This window comes from Microtus pennsylvanicus, chromosome 1 (genome assembly GCF_037038515.1).
Source record: "Microtus pennsylvanicus isolate mMicPen1 chromosome 1, mMicPen1.hap1, whole genome shotgun sequence".
NCBI lineage: Eukaryota > Metazoa > Chordata > Mammalia > Rodentia > Cricetidae > Microtus > Microtus pennsylvanicus.
Genome location: NC_134579.1, coordinates 124,824,923 through 124,849,955, shown reverse-complemented (window position 1 = coordinate 124,849,955; position 25,033 = coordinate 124,824,923). Strand labels below are relative to the sequence as shown.

The following is a 25,033-nucleotide window of genomic DNA, read 5'->3' as shown; positions in this document are numbered from 1 at the left end:
TTAGGAGTTGATCCTAGAGCAGTAATTAACAAAGATGCCAGAAAAGACATCCAGGACAACTCTCCAGATTCAGGAATAACAAAGGAAGCCAGGCGCTGGGATTCACACCTGCATTTCCAGCCAGAAAAGACATCCAGGACAACTCTCCAGATTCAGGAATAACAAAGGAAGCCAGGCGCTAGGGTTCACACCTGCAGTTCCAGCCCTCAGGAGGCTGAGGCAGGAGCATGGAGGGTTCCAGGCCTATCTGGACTAATCAGTGAGAGCTTGTCTCAAAAAACAAAAGACAAACTAAACAATTAAAACAGAGATGTCCATGTGTTGGCATGGTTGCCTAGCCTGCAGGAAGCCCTGGGTTTGATTCCCAGCACTACCAACCAGCACAGACCAGCATACCTGTAGTGCTGGCACTTGCTGGCACTTGGGAAGCAGAGGCAGGAGGGCCAGCTCTCTAGAGTCATGCTTGGCCCAGCAGCAAGCTAGAGGCCAATCTGGCTGATGTGACCCTGACCTGACTCCAGGCAGAAGGCTTGTTTTCTAACCTCGACTCCTCCTTCTCACCCTGGCTTCTGACTTGAGAATTTTCTCAGGTTCTTCCCTGGCCTGGGTGTGTTAGAAGATGACAAGGGAATCGTGCTGTTCATCAACCAGGCGTGGATAGAAAAACCCTTCTACTCCTGTCACTCTGGCCAAATAAACAAAAATTGCTTCCATAGCTCTGGGGCCTCTGATTTCAATGATTATCAGTTTTAAGCCACTTCTGGGATACCTGGGGAGATAATTTCTCACTAAAAGAATGGAGGGGGGACAGAGAGACAGAGAAACAGAGAGAGAGAAAGTGCGCGCGCAGGAGGGAGGGAGAGTGAATTGTAATTTGTCTAATTTTTCTGTTTCTAGTTTGGGGCTAAGGACATTCTCATACAAGCTTTTTGACTGGGTGCATCTTAATCTCCAGTGTGCATATGCCATAGAGTCGGGCCAGCTCTGATATGGGAGTAGTGAAGAACAGCACATACCTTAAAGGGCTGGACCAGCTGAAGTCTCAGAACTGGTCCCATCAGATCAGTCAAACGTAGAGCACTGGAGGATGGGAATAGGAAATGACCACAACACGGCTCACTCCTGTAAACCTCCAAGTGCGGGGTGGTGAATCAGAGTCCCGAGGAACTTTGCTGGGGTAGCAAGGTATGAGAGACATGTGACTATTCTAAGGTCGAGATAGGACGCTAAGTGAAAAGAGGACTTTGCCATGCGCTCTTATGAAAGAGCAGGCTGTGGCTATACAGAGGCAGGGTGCCTGCCTAGCATGCATGTGGCCCTGGGATCCTGCCTGTGTTATTCCTGCTTCCTTCTCCGTGGATGTCACTGAGCTCGGGGCTCGGAGTAGAGGCTGGACCATCGCAGTTCCCCTCCCCTCTTGGGGCCAGATGAGTTTTGTTCTCCCTTTCCAGGCTGAAGGTCTAGCCTTGGCAGAAGAAGGACTGGAGCCCTGCTGCTTTTGTCTCTGGGACATCCTCGCCGCCCACACATCCTCGCTGCCCAGACAGCACCCCTTCTCAGTCTCATCTGTCCTGTGTCCCAGAACAGCAGTGAGCTAGTTGACTGGCCTGGAAGTCCCTGTCTTCTGCCTTTGGTCCACAATGGCCCAGGGACTGATCCTCCCCTCCGCTGAGTGGCAGCAAGAGGGAGGGAAGAGGCTCATCTCCAGCTGGCCAGGGAGATAGGTCTTCTTGTGCCCACGAACCCCTCCTCCCCACGGGCCTGTCTACAGGGGCTTGGGATCAGCCAGAAAGTCAGGCAGCTCACTAGAGCCAGGGGACATGAGGTTCCTTTGCCAGACTAAGTTCTGTCCTTGGGAGCTGCACGGTGTCTAGCCCCACCCCTTGCTCTGTGCCCCCCCCCCCACTGCCGGAGACTTTGACCTTGTGTTCCAGTCCTAGCTGGTGGGCTGAGGGCTGAAGTCAACACACCCCAGAATCTGGAACATTCCTGCCAGAAACGGGAACCTGCAACCACACACTTTTTTCCTCCAGAAACCTGGACCCAGCGGTAAGTGGCAGATGAATGCGTGCTGGGGCAGGGGACAAAGCAACTTGGTGACTTCCCCAAGCCAACAACTGTGCTTGAGATTGGTGACAAAAAAAGAAAGAAAGACAGTCAAGAAAACATCCTTCAGAGAGATGGCACTGTGACCCATGGAGTCAGATGGGAACAGTAGGTTAAGAACGCTACCTCTCCAAGCCTCAGTTTCTCTCGCTCTGGAACACAGAATCTTTTGCTTTCTTGTTTGTTTTCTGAGGCAGGGTTTCTCTGTGTAGCCCTGGTTGTCCTGGAACTCAGTCTGTAGACCAGGCTGGCCTTGAACTCAGAGATCCACCTTCCTCTACCTCCCTAGTCCTGGGATTAAAGGCATACACCACCATGCCCAACTCAGAACACAGTGTCTTTGATCAAATGTCTTTATTATATTATTGTTTAATTGATTTGGTATGGGGATGACTCACACTTGCCACATTCTACATGGGGAGGCCAAAAGAAAACTTCTGGGACAACTTCTCTCTTTCCACCACGTGGGTCTCAGTGAAACACAGGCTGTCAGGTGTAGAAGGAGGGACCTTCACCAGCCAAGCCGTCTTGAAGGCTCTGGATATGGGATCTTGACTCATCTAACAGGGTGAATTTGAGAATTATAAGGCAGATGGATATAAAATGTCTGATGCTGACCCGTGCCTGGTAAGTGATAAAAAGGGTCTTTATCATTACACTGGGGAGGGGCTTGGTCCTCAGTCTCTTGTAACTGTTGTCCCAACTTAAAGGTGAGCTGGAAATAGCACCTGTACAAGATATAGTCACTTGGTGTAACCTGGCTGAGCTGGGTTTTTAGTTTTACAAGTCCTTCATGTTATTAAGAGCATGTGACAAAGGCACACAATGCTTCCTCCTATTGCTTTCTAGGGGACACAGGTTATAATCAGAGACAAAGAAAAGTCAGGGCCAGCTGATCTCTGTCTCCGCTTAAATATTTCTAGAGTGCAGCGAGATTCACTCAGGCCGAACTAGATGAGATCTGAGTGTGTCCCACACAGGCGGTAGGTGGGGCTGTCAGCTGGTTCTCCTCTCCTTCAGCTTCTGTCCCTGGTTTCAGATGACAATAAAGGACATTTCTCCTAGAGCAGTTGACTATAGGATTAAGGTGTTGGGCTGTCTGCATTGTGTCTTGTGCCTTTACTGATGGCGGGGTCCAAATAGGCTCTCCTGTGCCATGTTTATGTTGACTTTATTGTCTCTCTCGGTCTCTCTCTTTCTGATCAATGTAATAACTCCACTGGGTCATCTTTGAGGATACACCTTCCAAGCACCTGTGTTATAGCAACTGGCCATAAAACAGGAGCATCGCACCACTAGTGTAAAAACGGCAGCAACCACAAGGAAATGGTTGACTTGATTCCAGAGCTAAGCATTTGCAGACCCATTCATGACTGCATGCATGGATGATCTTACCTGGGGCTGGTCCACGGCTGCAGCAGTCTGGCTCCTGCTTCTAATTTGGACTGCACGCCTTCACATTGCACTCCACGAAGAGCTACCTGTGTCGCGTCAGATGTGATCATTGATAGCACACGCTCTCCTCTTCTGGGCGGGCTGGGAGTTGCTCTCCCTTACCAGTCAGGTCCAGTGACTTGGTTAGGCTCACACCATCATTGCCTGTCAGAGCTAGGCTGCATGCTGTGTGCTGTGTGCTGTGTACTGAGTACTGTGTGCTGCGTACTGTATGCTGTGTGCTGTGTACTGAGTACTGTGTGCTGTGTACTGAGTACTGTGTACTGAGTACTGTGTGCTGTGTACTGAGTACTGTGTGCTGTGTACTGAGTACTGTGTGCTGTATACTGAGTACTGTGTACTGTGTGCTGTGTACTGAGTACTTCTTGCTGTGTGTTCTGTACTGACTACTGCGTGCTGTGTACTGAGTACTGAGTACTGTGTGCTGTGTACTAAGTACTGAGTACTGCGTACTGTGTACTGAGTACTGTGTACTGAGTACTGTGTGCTGTGTACTGAGTACTGCTTGCTATGTACTGAGTACTGTGTACTGAGTACTATGTACTGTGTGCTGTGTTCTGAGTACTGCTTGCTGTGTACTAAGTACTGAGTACTGAGTGCTGTGTACTGAGTACTGTGTGCTGTGCACTGAGTACTGTGTACTGAGTACTGTGTACTGTGTGCTGTGTACTGACTACTGTGTGCTGTGTACTGAGTACTGTGTACTGTGTGCTGTGTACTGAGTACTGTGTGCTGTGTACTGAGTACTGAGTGCTGTGTACTGAGTACTGTGTGCTGTGCACTGAGTACTGTGTACTGAGTACTGTGTACTGTGTGCTGTGTACTGACTACTGTGTGCTGTGTACTGAGTACTGTGTGCTGTGTACTGAGTACTGTGTGCTGTGTTCTGAGTACTGCGTGCTGTGTACTAAGTACTAAGTACTGTGTGCTTGTGTGCTGTGTACTGAGTATCGAGTACTGTGCAGTATTTGAGTACTGACTGTTGTATACTAAGTACTGTGTACCGAGTACTGTGTGCTGTGTACTGAGCACTTGTACTGGCTACTGGGTACTGTGTACTGAAGGCTGACCAGGCACCATAACAGAAACCACTGCCGAGCCCGGCATTGATTCTTCAAGACAGCTGATGAGATTGGAGTTGCTCCTGTTTTACTAATGAAGTAGTCTTGTCTCAGGGGTGAGGGTGCAGAGGGAGGATAGGGGGCTCTGCTTCCTAAACCCCAACACCCAAGTGCAGACTTCAAGCTGCTACCCTCTGTTTGTGGACTCAGTCCCCAGTTTGGCGTCGGAAACCCCAGCAGAGTCCAGCCTTCGTGGCCTGCAGCCATCCCCCTTTGCAAAACTAGGCCATATTGAGAATGTTCCGCTGTTCGGGGCCCCAGGCTGGTGTTGCCAAGAGCTGGGGTCTGTGGGAGGCCAGCTGAGTGCAGAGGAGGAGAGTTGAGCTTGGCTCTTCCGGACACACACAATCCCTTTGTTCCGCCTCACAGGAGTTGGCTGAAAGGCCCAAGGTCAAAAGCTACTAGGCCTGAACATCCGAAGGTGCAGCCAGCTCAGCACCCCAAGGCAGGCCTAGTCCTCTGCCAGAAGAGGCGGTCCTGAGGGCAAACCCTGCATCAGGGATGCTACCGGCAGCCCAGCACATAGTAGGGGTGCAGCAAATGTGTCCTGCATTTACTTGAATTCCAGTTAAATTCCAACACAACCACTTGGTGATGGTGTGTGTGAGACACTCCACCCTCTGAGCCTCAGTTTCCTTATCTGTAGAGTGGGACCAAAAGCAGCAGCCCTGACCGCAGAAGGACACAGGAGGCTTAGGTATGAGAATGAGTGAAGCTGTAGTTCACGGTACATGATAGGTGGTCTCTGAGGGTGGGAGCTTCTCCTCCACACTGGAGCTGCTTTGCCTTATTTGTCTCCCTGTCCACCCCCCCACTCCGAATCTCCCTAACCCTCCCTCACCCCTCCCCAGGTTTGTCTTGCTAAGTTGCAACTTAGTAGCTTATCCAGGGTTGACAGCCCACCTGACTAGCCTGCAATACCGGTGGTTGGGACCAACCGCAATTATCAGAGCATCATTGCTTTTGTTTTGTTTTTTGTTTGCTTGGTTTGGTTTTTCGAGACAGGGTTTCTCTGCAGCTTTGAAGCAGATCCCTGTTTCTTACTGATTTATTCTTCTTTCCTTATTTATTTACTTTTATCAGGCACAGCTCAGGGTTTCTACTTGAAAACAGAATCTTGAGGATGGAAAGATGGCCAAGAGTTAAGAGCCTGCACTGCTCTTCCAGAGGCCTCAAGTTCAGGTCAGGGGTCTCCAGCTCCAGGAGACCTGATACCCTCTTTGCCTTCTCTTTGTGCCTTGCACCCAGGTTACACATGCATACATGTGCATACGCATCCACATATAGATACATACAAAATAAGACAAACCTTTTTTAAAAATTGGGAGACTACCCCTTACATTCTAGAATCTTGGACTTGTGGTCATCACCAATGGAAGGGACTGGGCAGCGTGCTTGGTGCTTTCCAGGCCATCAGGAGCCCACCCTGATGGTGGTGGTGGTGACAGTGACCCTCAACCCACTCTCTCCTGTCGCAGGCTGGTGTGATGCGTGTGGTCGTGATTGGAGCGGGAGTCATTGGACTGTCCACGGCCCTCTGCATTCACGAGCGTTTCCACCCAGCGCAGCCACTGCACTTGAAGGTCTACGCAGACCGCTTCACCCCGTTCACCACCAGCGATGTGGCTGCGGGCTTATGGCAGCCCTATCTCTCGGACTCCAGCAACCCACAGGAAGCGTGAGTAGAGGTCCCATGTGGCAGTCTTGGGACTCAGAAAGCTGGGTCCACAGAGGAAGCCTTTTATCACAATTCTTATCACCAAGGACAAGTCTCTTATGGAAGCTCCAACCTGTGTCCCCGAGCTTGGGGGTAGAGGGGAGTGGCCTATAAGCTTGAGGTCATCAAGGACGACACAAGACTTAGATTAAAACATAAACAGCCAGATGACTGCACCTACCCGTCATCCTGTAACTCAGGAAGCAGAGGAACAAATGTAGAGTCCCTGCAAGCTGGAGGCCAGCGTGATCTAAAGTCCTGGGCTAGTCAAGAGTACACAGGGAGACTCTGTTTTTAAAAGAGTAAATAAATAAGGAAAGACGAATAAAGCAGTAAGAAATAATGATCTGCTCCAAAGCTACAGAGAAACCCTGTCTCGAAAAAACAAAACAAACAAACAAAACCAAACAAAAGAAATGCTGATCTGGACAGCAGACACAGCTGTGGTCCCCAATCCTATGAAAGTCAGCCTGGGCATTGTTGATCCCATCTAGCCAAGAATAAGACCACTACCACAGTTTTTGAGCCAAATCTAAAGCAAACATTTTTTTTTTCCCCTCTGAGAAAGAGTTTCTCTGTGTAACAGCCCAACTGTCCTGGAACTCACTCTGTAGACCAGGATGGCCTTGAACTCACAGATTCACCTATCTCTGCCTCCCAAGTGCTGGGATTAAAGATGTGTGCCACCCCCCCCACCACACACACCTGAAACAAGCATTATTAAATACTGGCCAGGATGATGGACACTGGCCAGGTCCATACCTGGGATTGCTAGGGAATGGCTTCAGATACCTGACGTACTTCCTGCCTGTGTATGACCAAGCACATCCTGTGCAGTTGGGACAACCAACCTTGTTTACAGAAGTAAAAACGCGTGGGTTGTTAACTTACATGAACAACATAAGTTGTCTGTCCTTGGGCAAGTGGGGCTTACAGGTTAGAGGCATTTCTGCGTGCAAGGTATCTTAAGCACAATGATTTAAACTTATAACTTCAGCTCTCAAAGCCATCACCACGGGCTTGTCTCTGAAACTGGAACAGAGTGGCGAGGGAGAGGCTCAGAATGTAACGCCTTTGCCACTCAAGTCTGACCACGGGGGTCAAGATCCCCAGAATCCACTTCGAAGCTGGATGTAATCACTAACATCGGTAATTCCAGGCTATCCTTGTTAGGGCGACTTCAGGAGGACATCAGAGAATCGCCCAAAACTCACAGCCCAGCTAGCCCAAAGCGCACACAGCAAACAGCAAACACACACAGTGGAAGATGGGGGCAGCACCCAAAGCCATCCTCCGACCTTCCCATGAGGACCACAGCAGGTGCGTGTGTGAGTATACACACACGGGAAATAAACAAATGTGGAGGCCTATCCTGTGAGGAGCTCCAAGCGCTGGGACCTTTGCAGCGCTGGGTGGCTCGCAACGCCACAGCACTGATGCATGCAGAGATTGCCAAGGCTAAGGGAGTTGACTGAAGAAGGCACAGAAGACCATGATGTGTGTTTAGTAGCTGACAGGTGTCAACACGAACCCTCAGTGGGTGACATCACACAGACCCTAACGCTCACTCCTGTCAAGAATCTCAGAAACCGTGTTTCCGTCCATGGTGTTGCTTCCATGTTGTGTCTTCATCCTCAAACACAGCTCCCAAGGTCATTTACAAGGTTGCTTCCAATCTTTCTTTCTTTTTTTTTCTTTTTTTTTTTTTTTGAGCCAGAGTCTCACCATGTAGCTCTGGAACCCACTACGTAGATCAGGCTGGCCTCGAACTCATAGAGATCTGCCTGTCTCTGCCTCCTTCTAGGATTTTAAAGGTGTGTGGTCCTACACGTGACCTTGATGTAAGCTTCTTGAGGACAATGGACCAGGCACAGAGTCTTCAGCCAGCGAGCACTGGCCCAGCCTGGCTAGAATGGAGCCAGATATGTGCCCAAGAAGAGGGACAAGCCAGTGTCTGTGTCCTGTCCCCTGTGGCTCACAGTGGGGGTGCTCAGCTCCAGGCTGCTCTGTGTGGTTTCCAGTTCTCAAAGCCTTCCCAGTGTGAGCCCAGACTCCAGGCATGTTTCTGGGGTGTACTATGGAATGCTTTTCTTCCTGGTTTCCATCTGGGAAGCTGGGTGTGGGAGAGCTGTTTGGAGCACTGAAGGAGGGAGCCCTGTGGATGTCTGGGTTTTGCACTACACAGGCTGACCTGAACAGTTCTGAGTGACCAAGACCCTGATGCCACTTTGATTAAGAATAAGTTTGGGGTCACAAAGAAAGAAAACAATATTCCAAGTGAAGTACCTGGACAAGGCAACCCTTATATGATCAAGAGGGTGTGCCCAGAAGACCAAACACATGAAGACAAGAAGTGTATTCAAGCTTTATTCCAACCCAAATGGTGGCTGTGTCCTTTCCCCATTGACTGAGGTCCAACGACTCATTCTCTCTCTCTCTCTCTCTCTCTCTCTCTCTCTCTCTCTCTCTCTCTCTCTCTGTGTGTGTGTGTGTGGTTTTCCCCGAGACAGGGCTTCTCTGAGTAGCCCTTACTGTTCTGGAACTTGCTTTGTAGACCAGGCTGGCCTCAAACTCACAGAGATCCACCTGCCTCTGCCTCCCGAGTGCTGGAATCAGATTATTGGGTAGTCTAAAAAGAATTTGTGCACAGGAAAAAAAGGGGGAAGGGGAGAGGGGCCTCAGCTCTAGGTTGTCAAATTCCTTAAGGTCTCACAAGGTAGGGGCTAAAAAGATTTTCATTTCTTGACCTAAACTCAGGTTTTACAGTAACTGGCAGAAGAGACTCACATGTGATATTTTTTATGTTTCCAGGGAGTGGGGTCAGCAAACCTTCGACTACCTGCTGAGCCACATCCATTCTCAAGATGCTGAAAAAATGGGCTTGTCCCTAATCTCAGGCTACAATCTCTTCCAACACGAAGTTCCGGTGAGCCAAGAGTCCTTGACCATGAGGGCAACACGCAAGGGTGCGGAGAAACTACAGAGCTAGACCACTCTGAGAGCAGAGTGAAAGGATTGGGATCCAAATTGCCAAGGCCCTCTCTTGGGGTGTATCAGAGAGATAGAAAGAAGAGCAAAATGGGAGAAAAGCCAGCAGATTTTATGACCATGGGCTGTGGATCTGATTGATACAGGCTATAGAGTAGAGAGGGAAATAGGTGTCCTTACCCAAGGTAGCTGACCTTTGAGGGAAGGAAGGTTAAAGGAGGTTCCTGAAGGATTAGGGGTGTTCTCTGTTCTGCTTCTCTGGTGAACACAAACCCAGAAACCCACCTTTAGGTTTGTTTACCCAATAACAATCTCAGCCCCTGGCATCCATATACCCAAAGAATCTGGAATGTTTGGGTGGAAGTTCCAACCCAAGCCCCCTCCCCCATCTCTCTCCAAACCCTGCCACATCTCAGAAAGCCCATCAAATGATGATGCCTCCCCCAGAGATGCTCAAGACCACTCCAAAGGGGTATTTAAATTGCTCCTCAGAGAACAGACATGTTTTCCAGTCTCTCTTTCCTGTCTCTTCTCTGGGGAAAATCATTCAGGAGCATTTTATTCATTAAACCTGGGCTTTTTCTAATTCAGTTTGATTTGGTCTGATGTGGATTGCTGTGTCGGCAGAGAGGCTTATCGAGGAGCAGAAACTTTTCACAATTCATCTGCTTACCCCGCCAAAATCCTGTTTAGGACATCACCACCAGCACTGCCATTTGAGGGGGAGATTTGGACCTAATAGAGCACAGATGGGGCTGGGGTTCTGAGCTGGAGAAGTACTAAGAGGTCACAGACTTGCATTCAAATTAGATTTATTTATTTGTTTATTTATTTTTATTTTGGTGGAGGTGAGGATCAAGTGTCTTGTCCCTGAGCTACACCCCCAGCCTCAGGTCCACTGAGATTCTTTGTCTCTCCCCACCACTTACTTGATGCTAAGCAGAGTGAGCATAGACTTGAGCCTAATTGTGTGAGTTCACATCTCAGCTCTACCTCTTCGCTGTGTGACTTTAGACAACAAGACTTGACCTCTCTAAGGTCATTTGGTATGTCTGTACTGCATCCACCTCAATGGCTGGTTGTAGAGACCCAACAACAGAGCCATATAAGTAAATGCTGCCCAATAGGTTTTCTGTAACTAGATAATAGGTTTCTTGACCGATGCTATAAGCTAAATCAAGTCAAGTTGATAAAGCAAAGAAACAGGTATATTTGAGGAAGCAACTCCCAGTGAGCCCCCTCACCCCAGAGATTGGGCCAGAGAAGCTACATGGCTGAACTAAAGCATGGAGCTTATATACCTTGTAGACGAGGGTTGATGATGAATCTTCCACAAACTGAGTTTGTGCCCAAGAATGGCCAAAGATGACTGTTTTAGGTGGGGTCTTGGGTTATTGGCAGCTTCAGGGGAGGAGCTGCCACAGCCACCAAGAATGTAGAACTAGTCTTTTTGGCACCTTTTCTTTGTTGGAGATTCTCTGAGAGGATGTGGTTTGCAGCAGGAGTGAGCTGGAGGTCCAGCTGGACACTGCCGACTGTCCGTCATCCAGCAAGCATTCTGTGAGTTTCTGTTATCCTGATGATCAAGTCCACCTATCCCTGTGAGCCTGTCTCTGCTTTCTCCTCAGGACCCTTCCTGGAGAAACACAGTTCTGGGATTTCGGAGGCTGACCCCCAGAGAGATGGACATATTCCCTGAGTACAGGTAAGATCCTGTCACAGGCAAAGACACTGGGCATGACAATTCAGACAGAACTGTCTAGAAAGCAGCCAGGAACAGAAGCACCAATTTGCCATCCCATCTCAATCCTAGAGCCCCTGGTACCCGCTACTTCTGAAGTCCAGCCCCTTCCTGGCTTTGGGCTGAAATGTCAATCAACTTTATATCCATATGATGAAATATTAGACACAACTTACCTTTGCAAAAAGGCTTGTTTTAGTTCATGAGGGTGCTTGTCAGAGCTGCTTGTATCTCAAGCTAGGAAGCAAAGAGAAGGGATGATGAAGTCCCACAGTGGCCTTTGAAGGAAGCATCTGATGATTGCGGCTCCTTCCCTAGCCCTAACCTTCTAATCTCATCACCTCTCAGTATTGCTACCTCAGAGACCAATCCTGTGCACAGAACCTTTGAGGACATTCAGCATTTAAATCCTAGCAAATCAACTTTGTCAAACCACTCTCTCAAATGAGAAAACAGAACCTCAGAAAGGCTAAAAGACTTCCCAGGGCCACACAGCCACGTGACCACACTCAGAATCCAGCCCAGCCTGTGTGCTTCCACACTCCTGGCCTCTGGTCCTCTCCTCACCTGACCCCATCTCCCAAAACATCCAGATTCTATTTACATTTCCCAGAATGCCATGGCTTGATGCATTAAGCTGAACCCCTACCATCACCTCACAAGCGACACCTGGTGGCTCAGCTCTAGCCACTGGGGACTGGTAGAATAATACAAAGCAACTCTCAAACCTCAGATTCTGACCTCTTTGCCCCCTCTGACTCTAGCTATGGCTGGTTCAACACAAGCCTGTCTTTAGAGGGGAAGAGGTACCTGCCGTGGCTGACTGAGAGGTAAGAGCAGAAGCTTCCTTTGAGAAGGTCAGGTGGCAGGGACCAGGCTGTAGAAGAGTAGTCATGTTGCCAAACTCCAAGGCTGAGGAGAATCCCAGGATGCCGTGTGGGAGCTGTCCCTGGTCCTGACCTTCATTCTCTGTGTGCGGAGGCGATGGTCCCCGCATCCACTTTTATTTGCTGTACTTCTTAGCGATCTCACTCAAGCCCTCATGCTCATATATAGTGGTTTAAAATGGATTTAAGTGTTTTTCTAGATATAGTTATATAGCTTGCATAAATTAGCTTCTAAAGCATTTCTCTCCCTTTCATTTTTCTTCTCTAACTGCCCTTGCAAGTATCCCTAGGACGATGTTAAGTGATACAGCCAAGGGCAGATGCCCCGTCTTGCTACTTATGTTTTAACATGAATCATGTAGTGTTCTATGCTAGCAAACATTAGTTTGGGGGATCACCTGCATTCATATTAAAGGAGACTTGATATATTTCCTATAATTTATTAAGATTTTGAAAAACTCTGAAATAAATGGAGACCTTTGTGATCTGGGAAGACCTTTTAAAATATGGATTTCAGGAGCCTACTCCACACCCACTGAGTTAGAGGCCCTGGGGCAATGGTCCAGAATTTTGGTTTTTATCTTTGTCCTTTTGAGACAGGGTCTCACTATAGCATAGCCCTGGCTGGCATGGTCTCTATGTAGACCGGGTTGACCCAGAACTCGCAGAGATCTGCCTATTCCTACTCCTTAAGTGCTGGGATTAAGGAGAGTCTCATGCCTAGTAGTCCAGAAATTTTGTATCTCAATAAGTTCCCTGGGTGAGTGTAGCTATCAGCCAAACTTGGGAACCATGTCATGTGAGCATTTTCCTGAGAAGCCACAACACACACACACACACACACACACGCACACACACACACACACACACACACGTGATTACTCACCCCAGATAGGGAACCCACAACAGACTAAAGTAATTATTACATCAAAGTTCAACTTGGTGAAACCAATGAGTGTATTGAGTTAGTAAAAGCAATATGGGTGAGGGGTCACTTACAGGAGTAGAATGATTCAAAGACACCATGTCATCAGAAAGCACAGCCTAACACGGCTGAAAACTGTGACCCTGGTGATCTCTGCTCATCTCAGAGGCAGCTGCATGTCTGGGAGAATCTCCCCTGGGCTGCTCAGCTGGCCTGAGTCTCCTCCCTTACCCAGTCATTGCTGGTGTGATCTTGGGGAGGGGCCTCATGAATCTTGTGTTTCATCTTCCCAGTCATGGGGAGTTCATTAACTTTATGTGTCTCAAGAGCCCCCCTCCCCAGGATGGGTGCTACAGATCTGAGGGAATTGCACCACAACAAACCACTGGGCTGGCAACACTACTCTTGTCCTTGGGACGTTGTGACCCCTGACCAGACTCTTCCCAGGTGTCCACCATTAAGAAATTAGGTAGTTAGAATTCCTTCTGGGAAAACCCTTAGGATAGTTATGGTTTCTAACTCTTTTGATGGGTTTTCAGTGCCGAGTTCAAACCCACGGCCTCGCATAGTCTGGGCAGACATGCCACCACTGAGCGCTTCTCTGGGACATTCAAAGAGAGAGAAGGGTGTCCCCAGGCCCACTGTCTCTGGTGTTATGCTCTAACAAAGGTGTATTTGACAGTGGTCCAACTCTGCCTCTTCTCCCCAAACCCCTAAAGTTTGTCCCTTTTGATATAAAGCAATCTGATGACAGCAGAATGTAATGAAAGAGAGAGCCGGGTATGTGTTCCAATCTCAGTGCACAGCTCACTCTGTGAGAAAGAGAGGGCGGGGTGTGTGTTCCAATCTCAGTGCACAGCTCACTCTGTGAGAAAGAGAGGGCGGGGTGTGTGTTCCAATCTCAGTGCACAGCTCACTCTGTGAGAAAGAGAGGGCGGGGTGTGTGTTCCAATCTCAGTGCACAGCTCACTCTGTGAGAAAGAGAGGGCGGGGTGTGTGTTCCAATCTCAGTGCACAGCTCACTCTGTGAGAAAGAGAGGGCGGGGTGTGTGTTCCAATCTCAGTGCACAGTGTGCTCTGTGAGAAAGAGAGGGCGGGGTGTGTGTTCCAATCTCAGTGCACAGCTCACTCTGTGAGAAAGAGAGGGCGGGGTGTGTGTTCCAATCTCAGTGCACACGTTGCTCTGTGAGAAAGAGGGCGGGGTGTGTGTTCCAATCTCAGTGCACAGCTCACTCTGTGAGAAAGAGAGAGATGGGGTGTGTGTTCCAATCTCAGTGCACAGCTCACTCTGTGAGAAAGAGAGAGACGGGGTGTGTGTTCCAATCTCAGTGCACAGCTCGCTCTGTGAGAAAGAGAGGGCGGGGTGTGTGTTCCAATCTCGGTGCACAGTTTGCTCTGTGAGAAAGAGAGAGACGGGGTGTGTGTTCCAATCTCAGTGCACAGCTCACTCTGTGAGAAAGAGAGGGCGGGGTGTGTGTTCCAATCTCAGTGCACACGTTGCTCTGTGAGAAAGAGGGCGGGGTGTGTGTTCCAATCTCAGTGCACAGCTCACTCTGTGAGAAAGAGAGGGCGGGGTGTGTGTTCCAATCTCAGTGCACACGTTGCTCTGTGAGAAAGAGGGCGGGGTGTGTGTTCCAATCTCAGTGCACAGCTCACTCTGTGAGAAAGAGAGAGATGGGGTGTGTGTTCCAATCTCAGTGCACAGCTCGCTCTGTGAGAAAGAGAGGGCGGGGTGTGTGTTCCAATCTCGGTGCACAGTTTGCTCTGTGAGAAAGAGAGAGACGGGGTGTGTGTTCCAATCTCAGTGCACAGCTCTCTCTGTGAGAAAGAGAGGGCGGGGTGTGTGTTCCAATCTCAGTGCACACGTTGCTCTGTGAGAAAGAGGGCGGGGTGTGTGTTCCAATCTCAGTGCACAGCTCACTCTGTGAGAAAGAGAGGGCGGGGTGTGTGTTCCAATCTCAGTGCACACGTTGCTCTGTGAGAAAGAGAGGGCGGGGTGTGTGTTCCAATCTCAGTGCACGCTCACTCTGTGAGAAAGAGAGAGACGGGGTGTGTGTTCCAATCTCAGTGCACAGCTCACTCTGTGAGAAAGAGAGAGATGGGGTGTGTGTTCCAATCTCAGTGCACAGCTCACTCTGTGAGAAAGAGAGAGATGGGGTGTGTGTTCCAATCTCAGTGCACACCTCGCTCTGTGAGAAAGAGAGAGATGGGGTGTGTGTTCCAATCTCAGTGCACAGCTCGCTCTGTGAGAAAGAGAGAGGGCGGGGTGTGTGTTCCAATCTCAGTGCACACCTCGCTCTGTGAGAAAGAGAGAGACGGGGTGTGTGTTCCAATCTCAGTGCACAGTTTGCTCTGTGAGAAAGAGAGGGCGAGGTGTGTGTTCCAATCTCAGTGCACGCTCACTCTGTGAGAAAGAGAGACGGGGTGTGTGTTCCAATCTCAGTGCACACGTTGCTCTGTGAGAAAGAGAGGGCGGGGTGTGTGTTCCAATCTCAGTGCACAGCTCACTCTGTGAGAAAGAGAGGGCGGGGTGTGTGTTCCAATCTCAGTGCACAGCTCACTCTGCGAGAAAGAGAGAGATGGGGTGTGTGTTCCAATCTCAGTGCACAGCTCACTCTGTGAGAAAGAGAGAGACGGGGTGTGTGTTCCAATCTCAGTGCACAGCTCTCTCTGTGAGAAAGAGAGAGACGGGGTGTGTGTTCCAATCTCAGTGCACAGCTCACTCTGTGAGAAAGAGAGAGACGGGGTGTGTGTTCCAATCTCAGTGCACAGCTCACTCTGTGAGAAAGAGAGGGCGGGGTGTGTGTTCCAATCTCAGTGCACAGCTCACTCTGTGAGAAAGAGAGAGACGGGGTGTGTGTTCCAATCTCAGTGCACAGCTCTCTCTGTGAGAAAGAGAGGGCGGGGTGTGTGTTCCAATCTCAGTGCACAGCTCTCTCTGTGAGAAAGAGAGGGCGGGGTGTGTGTTCCAATCTCAGTGCACAGCTCACTCTGTGAGAAAGAGAGAGACGGGGTGTGTGTTCCAATCTCAGTGCACAGCTCTCTCTGTGAGAAAGAGAGGGCGGGGTGTGTGTTCCAATCTCAGTGCACAGCTCACTCTGTGAGAAAGAGAGTTACGGGGTGTGTGTTCCAATCTCAGTGCACAGCTCACTCTGTGAGAAAGAGAGGGCGGGGTGTGTGTTCCAATCTCAGTGCACAGCTCACTCTGTGAGAAAGAGAGGGCGGGGTGTGTGTTCCAATCTCAGTGCACAGCTCACTCTGTGAGAAAGAGAGAGATGGGGTGTGTGTTCCAATCTCGGTGCACAGTTTGCTCTGTGAGAAAGAGAGGGCGGGGTGTGTGTTCCAATCTCGGTGCACAGTTTGCTCTGTGAGAAAGAGAGAGACGGGGTGTGTGTTCCAATCTCAGTGCACAGCTCACTCTGTGAGAAAGAGAGGGCGGGGTGTGTGTTCCAATCTCAGTGCACACGTTGCTCTGTGAGAAAGAGAGGGCGGGGTGTGTGTTCCAATCTCAGTGCACAGTTTGCTCTGTGAGAAAGAGACTGGGTGTGTGTTCCAATCTCAGTGCACAGTTTGCTCTGCGAGAAAGAGAGAGATGGGGTGTGTGTTCCAATCTCAGTACACATGTTGCTCTGTGAGAAAGAGAGGGCGGGGTGTGTGTTCCAATCTCAGTGCACAGCTCACTCTGTGAGAAAGAGAGAGACGGGGTGTGTGTTCCAATCTCAGTGCACAGCTCACTCTGTGAGAAAGAGAGAGTGGGGTGTGTGTTCCAATCTCAGTGCACAGCTCACTCTGTGAGAAAGAGAGAGACGGGGTGTGTGTTCCAATCTCAGTGCACAGCTCACTCTTTGAGAAAGAGAGAGACGGGGTGTGTGTTCCAATCTCAGTGCACAGCTCACTCTGTGAGAAAGAGAGAGACGGGGTGTGTGTTCCAATCTCAGTGCACACCTCGCTCTGTGACTTTCAGTGAAGGGCAGGGCCTCCAAGAGGACCTTGTTTTCAGAAGGATGCTTTTCAGGCCACTGGTCCAGTTGGGTGCCCATGAACTAAATGGCTACATTGGGACACATGGGGCTATGTCCACTAGAATGTTCCCTGTGCTGCCCTCTAGGAGGGATGTGGCAAAGAAGAGAATTTGGGGCTGCTTTGATGTGTCTCTTCATTCCAGGTTGACGGAGAGGGGCGTGAAGCTCTTCCATCGGAAGGTGGAGTCTTTTGAAGAGGTGAGAGGCAGGGATGTGAGGGAGGAAGGTAAGTTGTTTCCTGCTGCTGTGTGGGAGACCCCTTCTTAGACTCTCAGGGCTCCTGCAGGCCTGACCCAGGCTCTAAGCCTGGTCTCAACCCCAGGAGGCCTTGGGCATTCTCGATGTTGGTGGTAAGAAGGAAACAATAGAATCCCAGAGGCTGGAGGGACCAGGTCTGTTTTAGAGTCAACTCTAGTCCACGGTGCAGTTCAGGCTCTCCCATGCTTCCCACTGACACCTGGTTGACATTTCTGCAATGCCCAGGCACTCTACTATGGTATGCCACAGGTACACCGTCAGCATTGACAGTGATGAGGTCAGGGCCACCATGTCTTATCAGCCCAGCTGTGTGCCTTCATTTAGTCCCAGAATGCAAAATAATGCTTGACACAGGCTAAAGGTCAGCATGTCCAGCTGCTGGTGCTGAGCTCGTGGGGTCAGGCCTGGCCCTGATCGACACGTGGGCTCTGCGGCTGACTCTATCACAGCTCCCCTTCCTCATGGCTCTAAGACAGAACACACTTAACAGTTTATATGCCCATGATAGCTTTATGAGGGAGTCACCAGGGATGGACTGGGAGCATAGGGTGCTTACTGTGTCTGAGTTGACAAGCATTCTGGGCATAGGCAGAGCCGAAGCCAGCATCCCGGCAGAGAGAAGGCAAGAGGATGGGCTCCAAAGGGTCCTGATGGAGGTTGGAGTCATCTTGGCTTAATGTGAACATTCATTCATTCATTCGTTTGTTTTTTTTAAGACAGGGTTTCTCTCTGTAGCTTTGGAGCCTGTCCTGAGACTCACTTTGTAGACCAGGCTGGCCTCAAATTCACAGAGATCGCCTGCCTCTTCCTCTCGAGTGCTGGGATTAGAGGCGTGTGCCACCACTGCCCGCCCAGCCATGTGAAGTTTTCTGTAAGATTTTAGGAAAGTTCCCTCTCCACAGTCCTCTCTGCCCAGCAGTCTCTCCTTAGGGTCTCACAGCGTCCTCACTGGCCTGAGGTGAGGCTGCACAGAGAAACCCTGTCTCCAAAAACAAAACAACAAACAATAACAAAAGCGGCTGGAGGGGGCAGGGCCCAGGACAGTCCTCACTCCTTCCTGTTCCTTGACTGTTCCTGTTGCCAGGTGGCAAGAGGAGGTGCGGACGTGATCATCAACTGTACAGGAGTATGGGCCGGGGTGCTGCAAACAGACGCCTTGCTGCAGCCAGGCCGGGGCCAGATCATTCAGGTGAGGCTGTGGTCAATGGAAAGCTTGCTTACCTGCTCTCAGCACTCCGAAGCTGGTGGGTGGTCTTGTTGAGTGACTCCAGCCTTCGAGGAGGTGACTTACTGAAGAAACAAGGACCAGTCTACTCCCTGCACCCCAAAAGTTCTGTCTTGGAATTTCTTCCCTGTAGTAAAGCGTGGGTGGAGATGTCTCTACCATGTGGGAGCCATAGCACAGGCCTGAGTTATAAAGAAAATGGCGCGCCTTTTAAAGTGCTTCTCAAGTGCCCGATTCGCACCTAAGCACTGTGCTGAGTTGATCAATTAATCCTTGTAGCAGTTAGTCCTTGCTACAACCCTTTGAGAAGGTTTCGTCAATCAAACACAGCCGCTCTGGAGCACGGAGGTGTCAAGTAACACGTGCAGGATTAGAACCCAGGTTAACTGGTCTGTCGGTGTCACCATTGTCCCATGCCTTTCATGATGTGTGGGGCATGTGTGTGCATGCTTGCCTGTTTGTGGACACACTGATGTGAATGTGCACATGTGCACATGTGTGCAGAGTGTGTGTACGTTCCTTGTGTGGGTTGATACGTGTGTGTGCTTGCTTCTGTGGGCTAAGGTTTTTCCTCAGACGTGGGGTGAAGACCCAGGATACTCCGAGGAGCAAGGAGAGCTGTCTGTCAGGTGACCCTCCTGCAGTTTTGGGTCAGAGGGTCATGAGGGGAGCAAACTAAAGGGAAAACCACTGGCCTTGTTCTCTGACAAGCTGTGACTGCCTTGAACCAACAGGTGGAGGCCCCGTGGATGAAGCACTTCATCCTCACCCACGACTCAAGCCTTGGCATCTACAACTCCCCGTACATCATCCCAGGGTAAATCTCTGGCTCATCTAAGGTCGCAGAGGGGTCGCTTTCATGGCCTCTTAACACTCCATCCACCTGTCTTACAAATGGGCGTAGGCAATGAAATCCCTGGGATGGTGGGATGGATTCAACCCTGATCGGGCTTTATCCTGAGCATTCCTTTTGGTGGCAGTGGTGTAAAGCCGGGACAAAGACCCTGATACTCAGGCAGTGACTCCAAAGGTGGTCAGAAAGGCAGCAGGTGGAGAGGGGAGAGCAATTGTGCTGACGGTGTTGACCGTGGCGCCTGGGTGGCAGGACTAGTGGTGATGAATGACTGTAGCGTGGTCATTGACGGGGAAAGACGGTGCTGATGGGATGTTGACAGTCATCGTGACATAGTCAAGCGGCAGTGTTAAGGAGATCACCGTCATTGATGGTGGTGGAGTGGGAAAGACATTTGGTGTTGATGAAGATGAAGTGTATTTCTAGCATGGCAGAGATGCTGATTCCAGGCAGCGATGGCACAGTGGCGCTGGTGTGGCAGAGATGCTGATTCCAGGCAGAGATGGCACAGTGGCGCTGGCGTGGCAGAGATGCTGATTCCAGGCAGCGATGGCACAGTGGCGCTGGCGTGGCAGAGATGCTGATTCCAGGCAGAGATGGCACAGTGGCGCTGGCGTGGCAGAGATGCTGATTCCAGGCAGCGATGGCACAGTGGCGCTGGCGTGGCAGAGATGCTGATTCCAGGCAGCGATGGCACAGTGGTGCTGGCATGGCAGAGATGCTGATTCCAGGCAGAGATGGCACAGTGGTGCTGGCATGGCAGAGATGCTGATTCCAGGCAGAGATGGCACAGTGGTGCTGTCATCGCAGAGATGCTGATTCCAGGCAGAGATGGCACGGTGGCGCTGTCATCGCAGAGATGCTGATTCCAGGCAGAGATGGCACAGTGGTGCTGGCATGGCAGAGATGCTGATTCCAGGCAGCGATGGCACAGTGGCGCTGTCATCGCAGAGATGCTGATTCCAGGCAGCGATGGCACGGGGGTGCTGGCTGGCCTGGTAGTGACATGAGTGGTGTTGTAGTGTTAGATGTCTTGGGGGTGACTTTATTGGCATGGTGGAGGTGGCAATATCATGATGGTGTTGCTTTGGTGGTATAAATGGTGACAGGGTTGGTGTTGATGATATTGCTGTTTGTGTGCTGCTGTGTCTGTCTTCACCTGACTTGCGGGCACCTGAACTCAGGTCCTCACTGCTGAGCTGCAAGCCCTTTATCCCCTGAGCCTCCTCCTTTGTTGATAGAGATGACGGTACTATTGGCAATTGCGATGCTGGAGATGGGTGGCACAGTGGGTTGGTGGCGATCACAGCGGCAGTGGGGTGTGTTTAGCAGGGATGGCAAGGATGACAGGGTTGGGTGACTCAGTGGAGAAAGAAGGAGTGGAGAGAGGTGCCTCCATCCGCCAGGCTTCGTTTTCCTTAGCCCTCTGTATTTTGATCTAGGTCCAAGGCAGTTTCTCTCGGAGGTGTCTTCCAGCTGGGGAACTGGAATGAATTGAACAGTGTCCATGACCACAACAGCATTTGGAAAAGATGCTGTCAACTGGAGCCCACCTTGAAGGTCAGTGCCCTAGTCAAGGGCATCTGCGTCCTGATGGGAGGATGTCGCTAATGGGATAAGTGGGCAAGTTAACCCCAGACAGACTGGAGTACACAGCAGCATTTGACACCTAACTGGCCCTCCTGAGAAGGTACTTCATAGGGTGGCATCTTAGTGTTTTCACAGAGAGCAGGTGTACTTGATGTCTATAAGATCATGGAGAGGCTAACAAGATCAGTGGGAGGCAGTGCTGGGTTGGTGGTGACAACTGTAGTGGTGGGGATAGTGACATGACGAGAATCATTGGTAACACCAGAACAATGGCTACTGGTGATGTGGTTATTGCTATAGAAGGGGATGGCTCAGGGATAAAAGATTGCAGCACAGCGGTGAGGACCTGATCCCCAGAACTCACGTAGAGAAGATGGGGCAGCACACACCTGTAAGTCCAGCACTCCCGTGACAACGTGGGTGGTGGAGACCAGGACTCCTTGGGCTTGTGAGCCAGCTAGCCTAGCACATGTAGCTGTGAACAGACCTTGTTTAAACAAGGTGGAAGATAAGGGCTGACACCTAAGGTTGTCCTCTGACTTCCACTGTGGCATGTATGTACCTGCACATCACACACACACACACACACACACACACCTCACACAGCAAGAGGGGGCCGGTAACTGACAACCAGTGATTAAACAGTGTGGGAACTAATGATGAGATTCTAAAAGCTAAATCACAGCTACCTAGAATGTCAGCAGAGGAAACTGGCTAGGTGAGTTACCAGCTTTTCTCTTCCCCAGAATGCGAGAATTGTTGGTGAACTCACTGGTTTCCGGCCAGTCCGGCCTCAGGTTCGGCTAGAAAGAGAAAAGCTTCATTTTGGATCTTCAAGTGCAGAGGTGTGTTGGGTCAAGGGAAGTGACGCTTGCCATTTCCTGGGAAACATCATTGAGATCAGGTGGTGGCCACTCCACTTGTAAGTGGGGACACTGAGACTTGAGATGGGAAAGGACTGAGTAAAGAGAAATGGCACTTTATGCCCAGTAGCAGGACAGATTCAGGACCTTCCTGGTCTCCCCTGAAGCTCTTCGAATGGGAACAGCTTTCTCTGTCCTCCTGAGAGAAAACAGGACTGCCGTTGGTGATCTCACCCGCTTAAGTAAGACCACTGGTGACAGGCAGGGCTGTGTGTGTAAACAGAACTTGACTGGAGATATTTCTAGGATGTTTGCTTTGTGATGGTACTTTTATCTTTCTGGAGGGGCTCCTCTTGGGTCCCCTCACTGTGGGTGGGAGCTGAGAGCATCAAATCCCTTGGTCATTCTGTGCCAAAGGAATGAGCTGAGCAAGCACACGCTGGAAGCAACCCCTGTACTGAGGTTAGGTTTCTCCTTTTAGACAGATAGGGGTGTGTGGAGGGTATGTATGTGAACATTGTACTCGTGTAGACAGAGGGGCACACATGTAGGTGAGTGTGCACAGATGACTGTGTATGTATGGAGGAGCTGTGTGTGCCTCTGCAGAGCTGGGTATGTAGGTGAGTGTGCACAGATGATTGTGTGTGTATGGAGGAGCTGTGTGTGCCTCTGCAGAGCTGGGTATGTAGGTGAGTGTGCACAGATGCTTGTGTATGTATGAAGGAGCCGGGTGTACCTCTGCAGAGCCGGGTATGTAGGTGAGTGTGTACAGATGCTTGTGTATGTATGGAGGAGCTGTGTGTGCCTCTGCAGAGCTGGGTATGTAGGTGAGTGTGCACAGATGACTGTGTGTGTATGGAGGAGCTGTGTGTGCCTCTGCAGAGCTGGGTATGTAGGTGAGTGTGCACAGATGATTGTGTGTGTATGGAAGAGCCGGGTGTACCTCTGCAGAGCTGAGTATGTAGGTGAGTGTGCACAGATGATTGTGTGTGTATGGAGGAGCTGTGTGTGCCTCTGCAGAGCTGGGTATGTAGGTGAGTGTGCACAGATGCTTGTGTATGTATGAAGGAGCCGGGTGTACCTCTGCAGAGCCGGGTATGTAGGTGAGTGTGTACAGATGCTTGTGTATGTATGGAAGAGCCGGGTGTGCCTCTGCAGAGCTGGGTGTGTGTGTGGAGAGTCACCGGTAAGAAAACACTGCAACAGATGTCTCTGACTTCAAGGTTTCACGGTTCTACATTTCCTGGGCTAGGGGATGAAGCAAGAGTCTAGATAGGGTACCACCCTATCCCTCCTCAGATAGCTTCCCCTAAGCTAGTCCCAGGCCTTGCACACCCTCTGGCTAACACACTGATAGAGCTTGTGACATCTGGTTCAACCAAGCTCTTTAGAAAGCTCCTGGTCTTCCACTGTAGCCAAGCTTCCCTCCTTGATGTCCCTTCTGCATCTGGCCACCATTTCTTTCCTCTCCCAGGTCATCCACAACTATGGTCATGGAGGCTACGGGGTCACAGTTCACTGGGGTTGTGCAATGGAGGCAGCTAACCTCTTTGGAAAAATTCTAGAAGAAAAGAAGTCCAGGATGCCGCCATCCCACCTCTGAGGACTCAAGTGGCCATCGCTTGCTCCATGAGAACACCCCAGCCCCTTACAGCCAATTAATTGATATTTTCTTTAGTGATCGTTGTCACTCCCGCTCCCCAGCTTCCTTAGACAAAGGTGTGAGGTGGAGAAATCCTGGTCCTCCCCACACATCCCATCTGGTAAAGCATCTGCGGCCCTAAACCAGTTTGCGAGAGAGAGGTGGGGGTCGAGATCATGTAGCAATGCTATTCTCACAACAGAACGACTGAGTTCAGGCTGGGTGTACTGGGTGGCAGGGTCTGGGCTCATCTGCCAAGGAGTGGTCAGACACCTTTGCTTAGACCTCCGGAGTGGTTCGCAGCACACTTGAAGGGAGGAGGGGGACTCCCGCCCTTGCTACTCTGCTGATCGACATTATTAAAACACTCTGTGGCTATCCAAACTCTCTTCAGGGTTGATCCTTGACATGCTTTCTTCCTATTCTCACCACATGAAGGCCATCTCTATGGTCTTGAGGAGACTTGAGCGAGGTTGTACGTGTGTGTGTGTGTGTGTGTGTGTGTGTGTGTGTGTGTGTGTGTGTAAGGGCAGGGAAAAGAAGGGGAGGGCACAACTCAGGACCTTGAGCGTGCAAGGTAAATGCACCAGTACTGAACCGAGCCCCATCCTCGAGACCTGAAATCAGAGAGAGAAGTGTACAACCTTGGGACACTGCATATCTTTATGTTTGTTAATCTATTGTGTCCATGTATGTGGGTGTGAGCAGACACGGTGGTCATGATGTGTTGGGGTCAGAGGACAGCCCGTAGCAGTCAATTTTCTCCTTACACCAGGGTTCCAGGGATCGAATTCCGGGCATCAGGTACTTACTTATGGAGTCATCTCACGAGCAGCGCCTTTTGTCGTTTTCTGAAATGATTTCTCATATGGAGAGAAACAGATGACATTCCCACTAACAAACAGGTTGATTAAAATTAGCTCCTAGCCTTCTGCTCAAGGTCTGGTGGATTCTGAGGCACGGAGGCTTTGTGAGGTCTCTGCCCTGCTCAGAATACTGATTTTTTTTTAAAAAAAGTTTATTCCATTTATTTGGTGTGTGTGTCGAGGGAGAGAGGTCTTAAGTCAGGAGGTCTGCATATCCAAGGCTGGACTCAAACTCACAATCTTCCTACTTCTGTTTGTCAGGTATTAGTGTGTGGAATCATGCTGCCCAGGTAAAGCAGAGTCAATCTCTCCCTGTGTCTCTGTCTGTGTGTGTGTCTGTGTGTGTGTCTGTGTGTGTGTGTGTGTGTGTGCATGTGTGAGTGTTTTGCTTTTGAGGAGGTCTCATGAAGCTCAGACTGGTCTCAAGCCCACTAAGTGGCTGAGGATACCTTGAACTTCTGACCCTCCAACTTCCCCCTCCCAAGTGTTGGGATTCCAGGTTTGTACTCCACATTAAACTTGAAGTCACTTCAAGGGTTAATTGTTGCTCTTTGGGTAGAAGCTACAACACTCTCCACTGTAGCCCTGGAGAACTCCGGCTGCAACCCCAGCTTCCTCTCCACAGGAGCTGGGTCATTTGAGGATGAAGAAGTGAAATTGACTAGCTGGGGGAGGGGGAGAGGGAGGGGAAAGGAGGCAAAGTAAAGACTGCTTGTTACTTAGGACAGCTGAGTTGCCCAAAAATAACTACAAGAAATTAAAAAATTCAAGAAA

General features: G+C 50.2%; 1 protein-coding gene across 2 annotated transcripts; it reads left to right on the top strand.

Annotated features, from left to right (window-relative positions):
* The first annotated feature begins 1,836 nt into the window (after nt 1–1,836).
* Nucleotides 1,837–23,775, top strand: Dao (D-amino acid oxidase). 2 transcript variants are annotated; one of them, XM_075957742.1, is made up of 11 exons: nt 1,837–2,049; nt 6,161–6,360; nt 9,211–9,325; nt 11,016–11,092; nt 11,893–11,958; nt 17,106–17,160; nt 18,305–18,409; nt 19,180–19,262; nt 20,741–20,858; nt 21,635–21,733; nt 23,226–23,775. In XM_075957742.1, the coding sequence occupies exons 2-11, from the start codon at nt 6,170–6,172 to the stop codon at nt 23,352–23,354; spliced, it is 1,038 nt and encodes a 345-aa protein (XP_075813857.1). In that variant the 5' UTR covers nt 1,837–2,049; nt 6,161–6,169; the 3' UTR covers nt 23,355–23,775. The 2 variants fall into 2 exon arrangements, with proteins under 2 accessions (XP_075813857.1, XP_075813861.1); XM_075957746.1 differs by lacking the exon at nt 11,893–11,958 and having other exon boundaries at nt 1,921–2,049.
* Nucleotides 23,776–25,033: the final 1,258 nt, after the last annotated feature.

Bases quoted from the DNA above. Each gene is read 5' to 3' on its own strand.
- Dao (XM_075957742.1), top strand. From the start codon at position 6,170: ATGCGTGTGGTCGTGATTGGAGCGGGAGTCATTGGACTGTCCACGGCC. The intron at 6,361-9,210 runs GTGAGTAGAGGT...TTATGTTTCCAG, and splicing joins TCCAGCAACCCACAGGAAGC to GGAGTGGGGTCAGCAAACCT. The intron at 21,734-23,225 runs GTGTGTTGGGTC...TTCCTCTCCCAG, and splicing joins TTGGATCTTCAAGTGCAGAG to GTCATCCACAACTATGGTCA.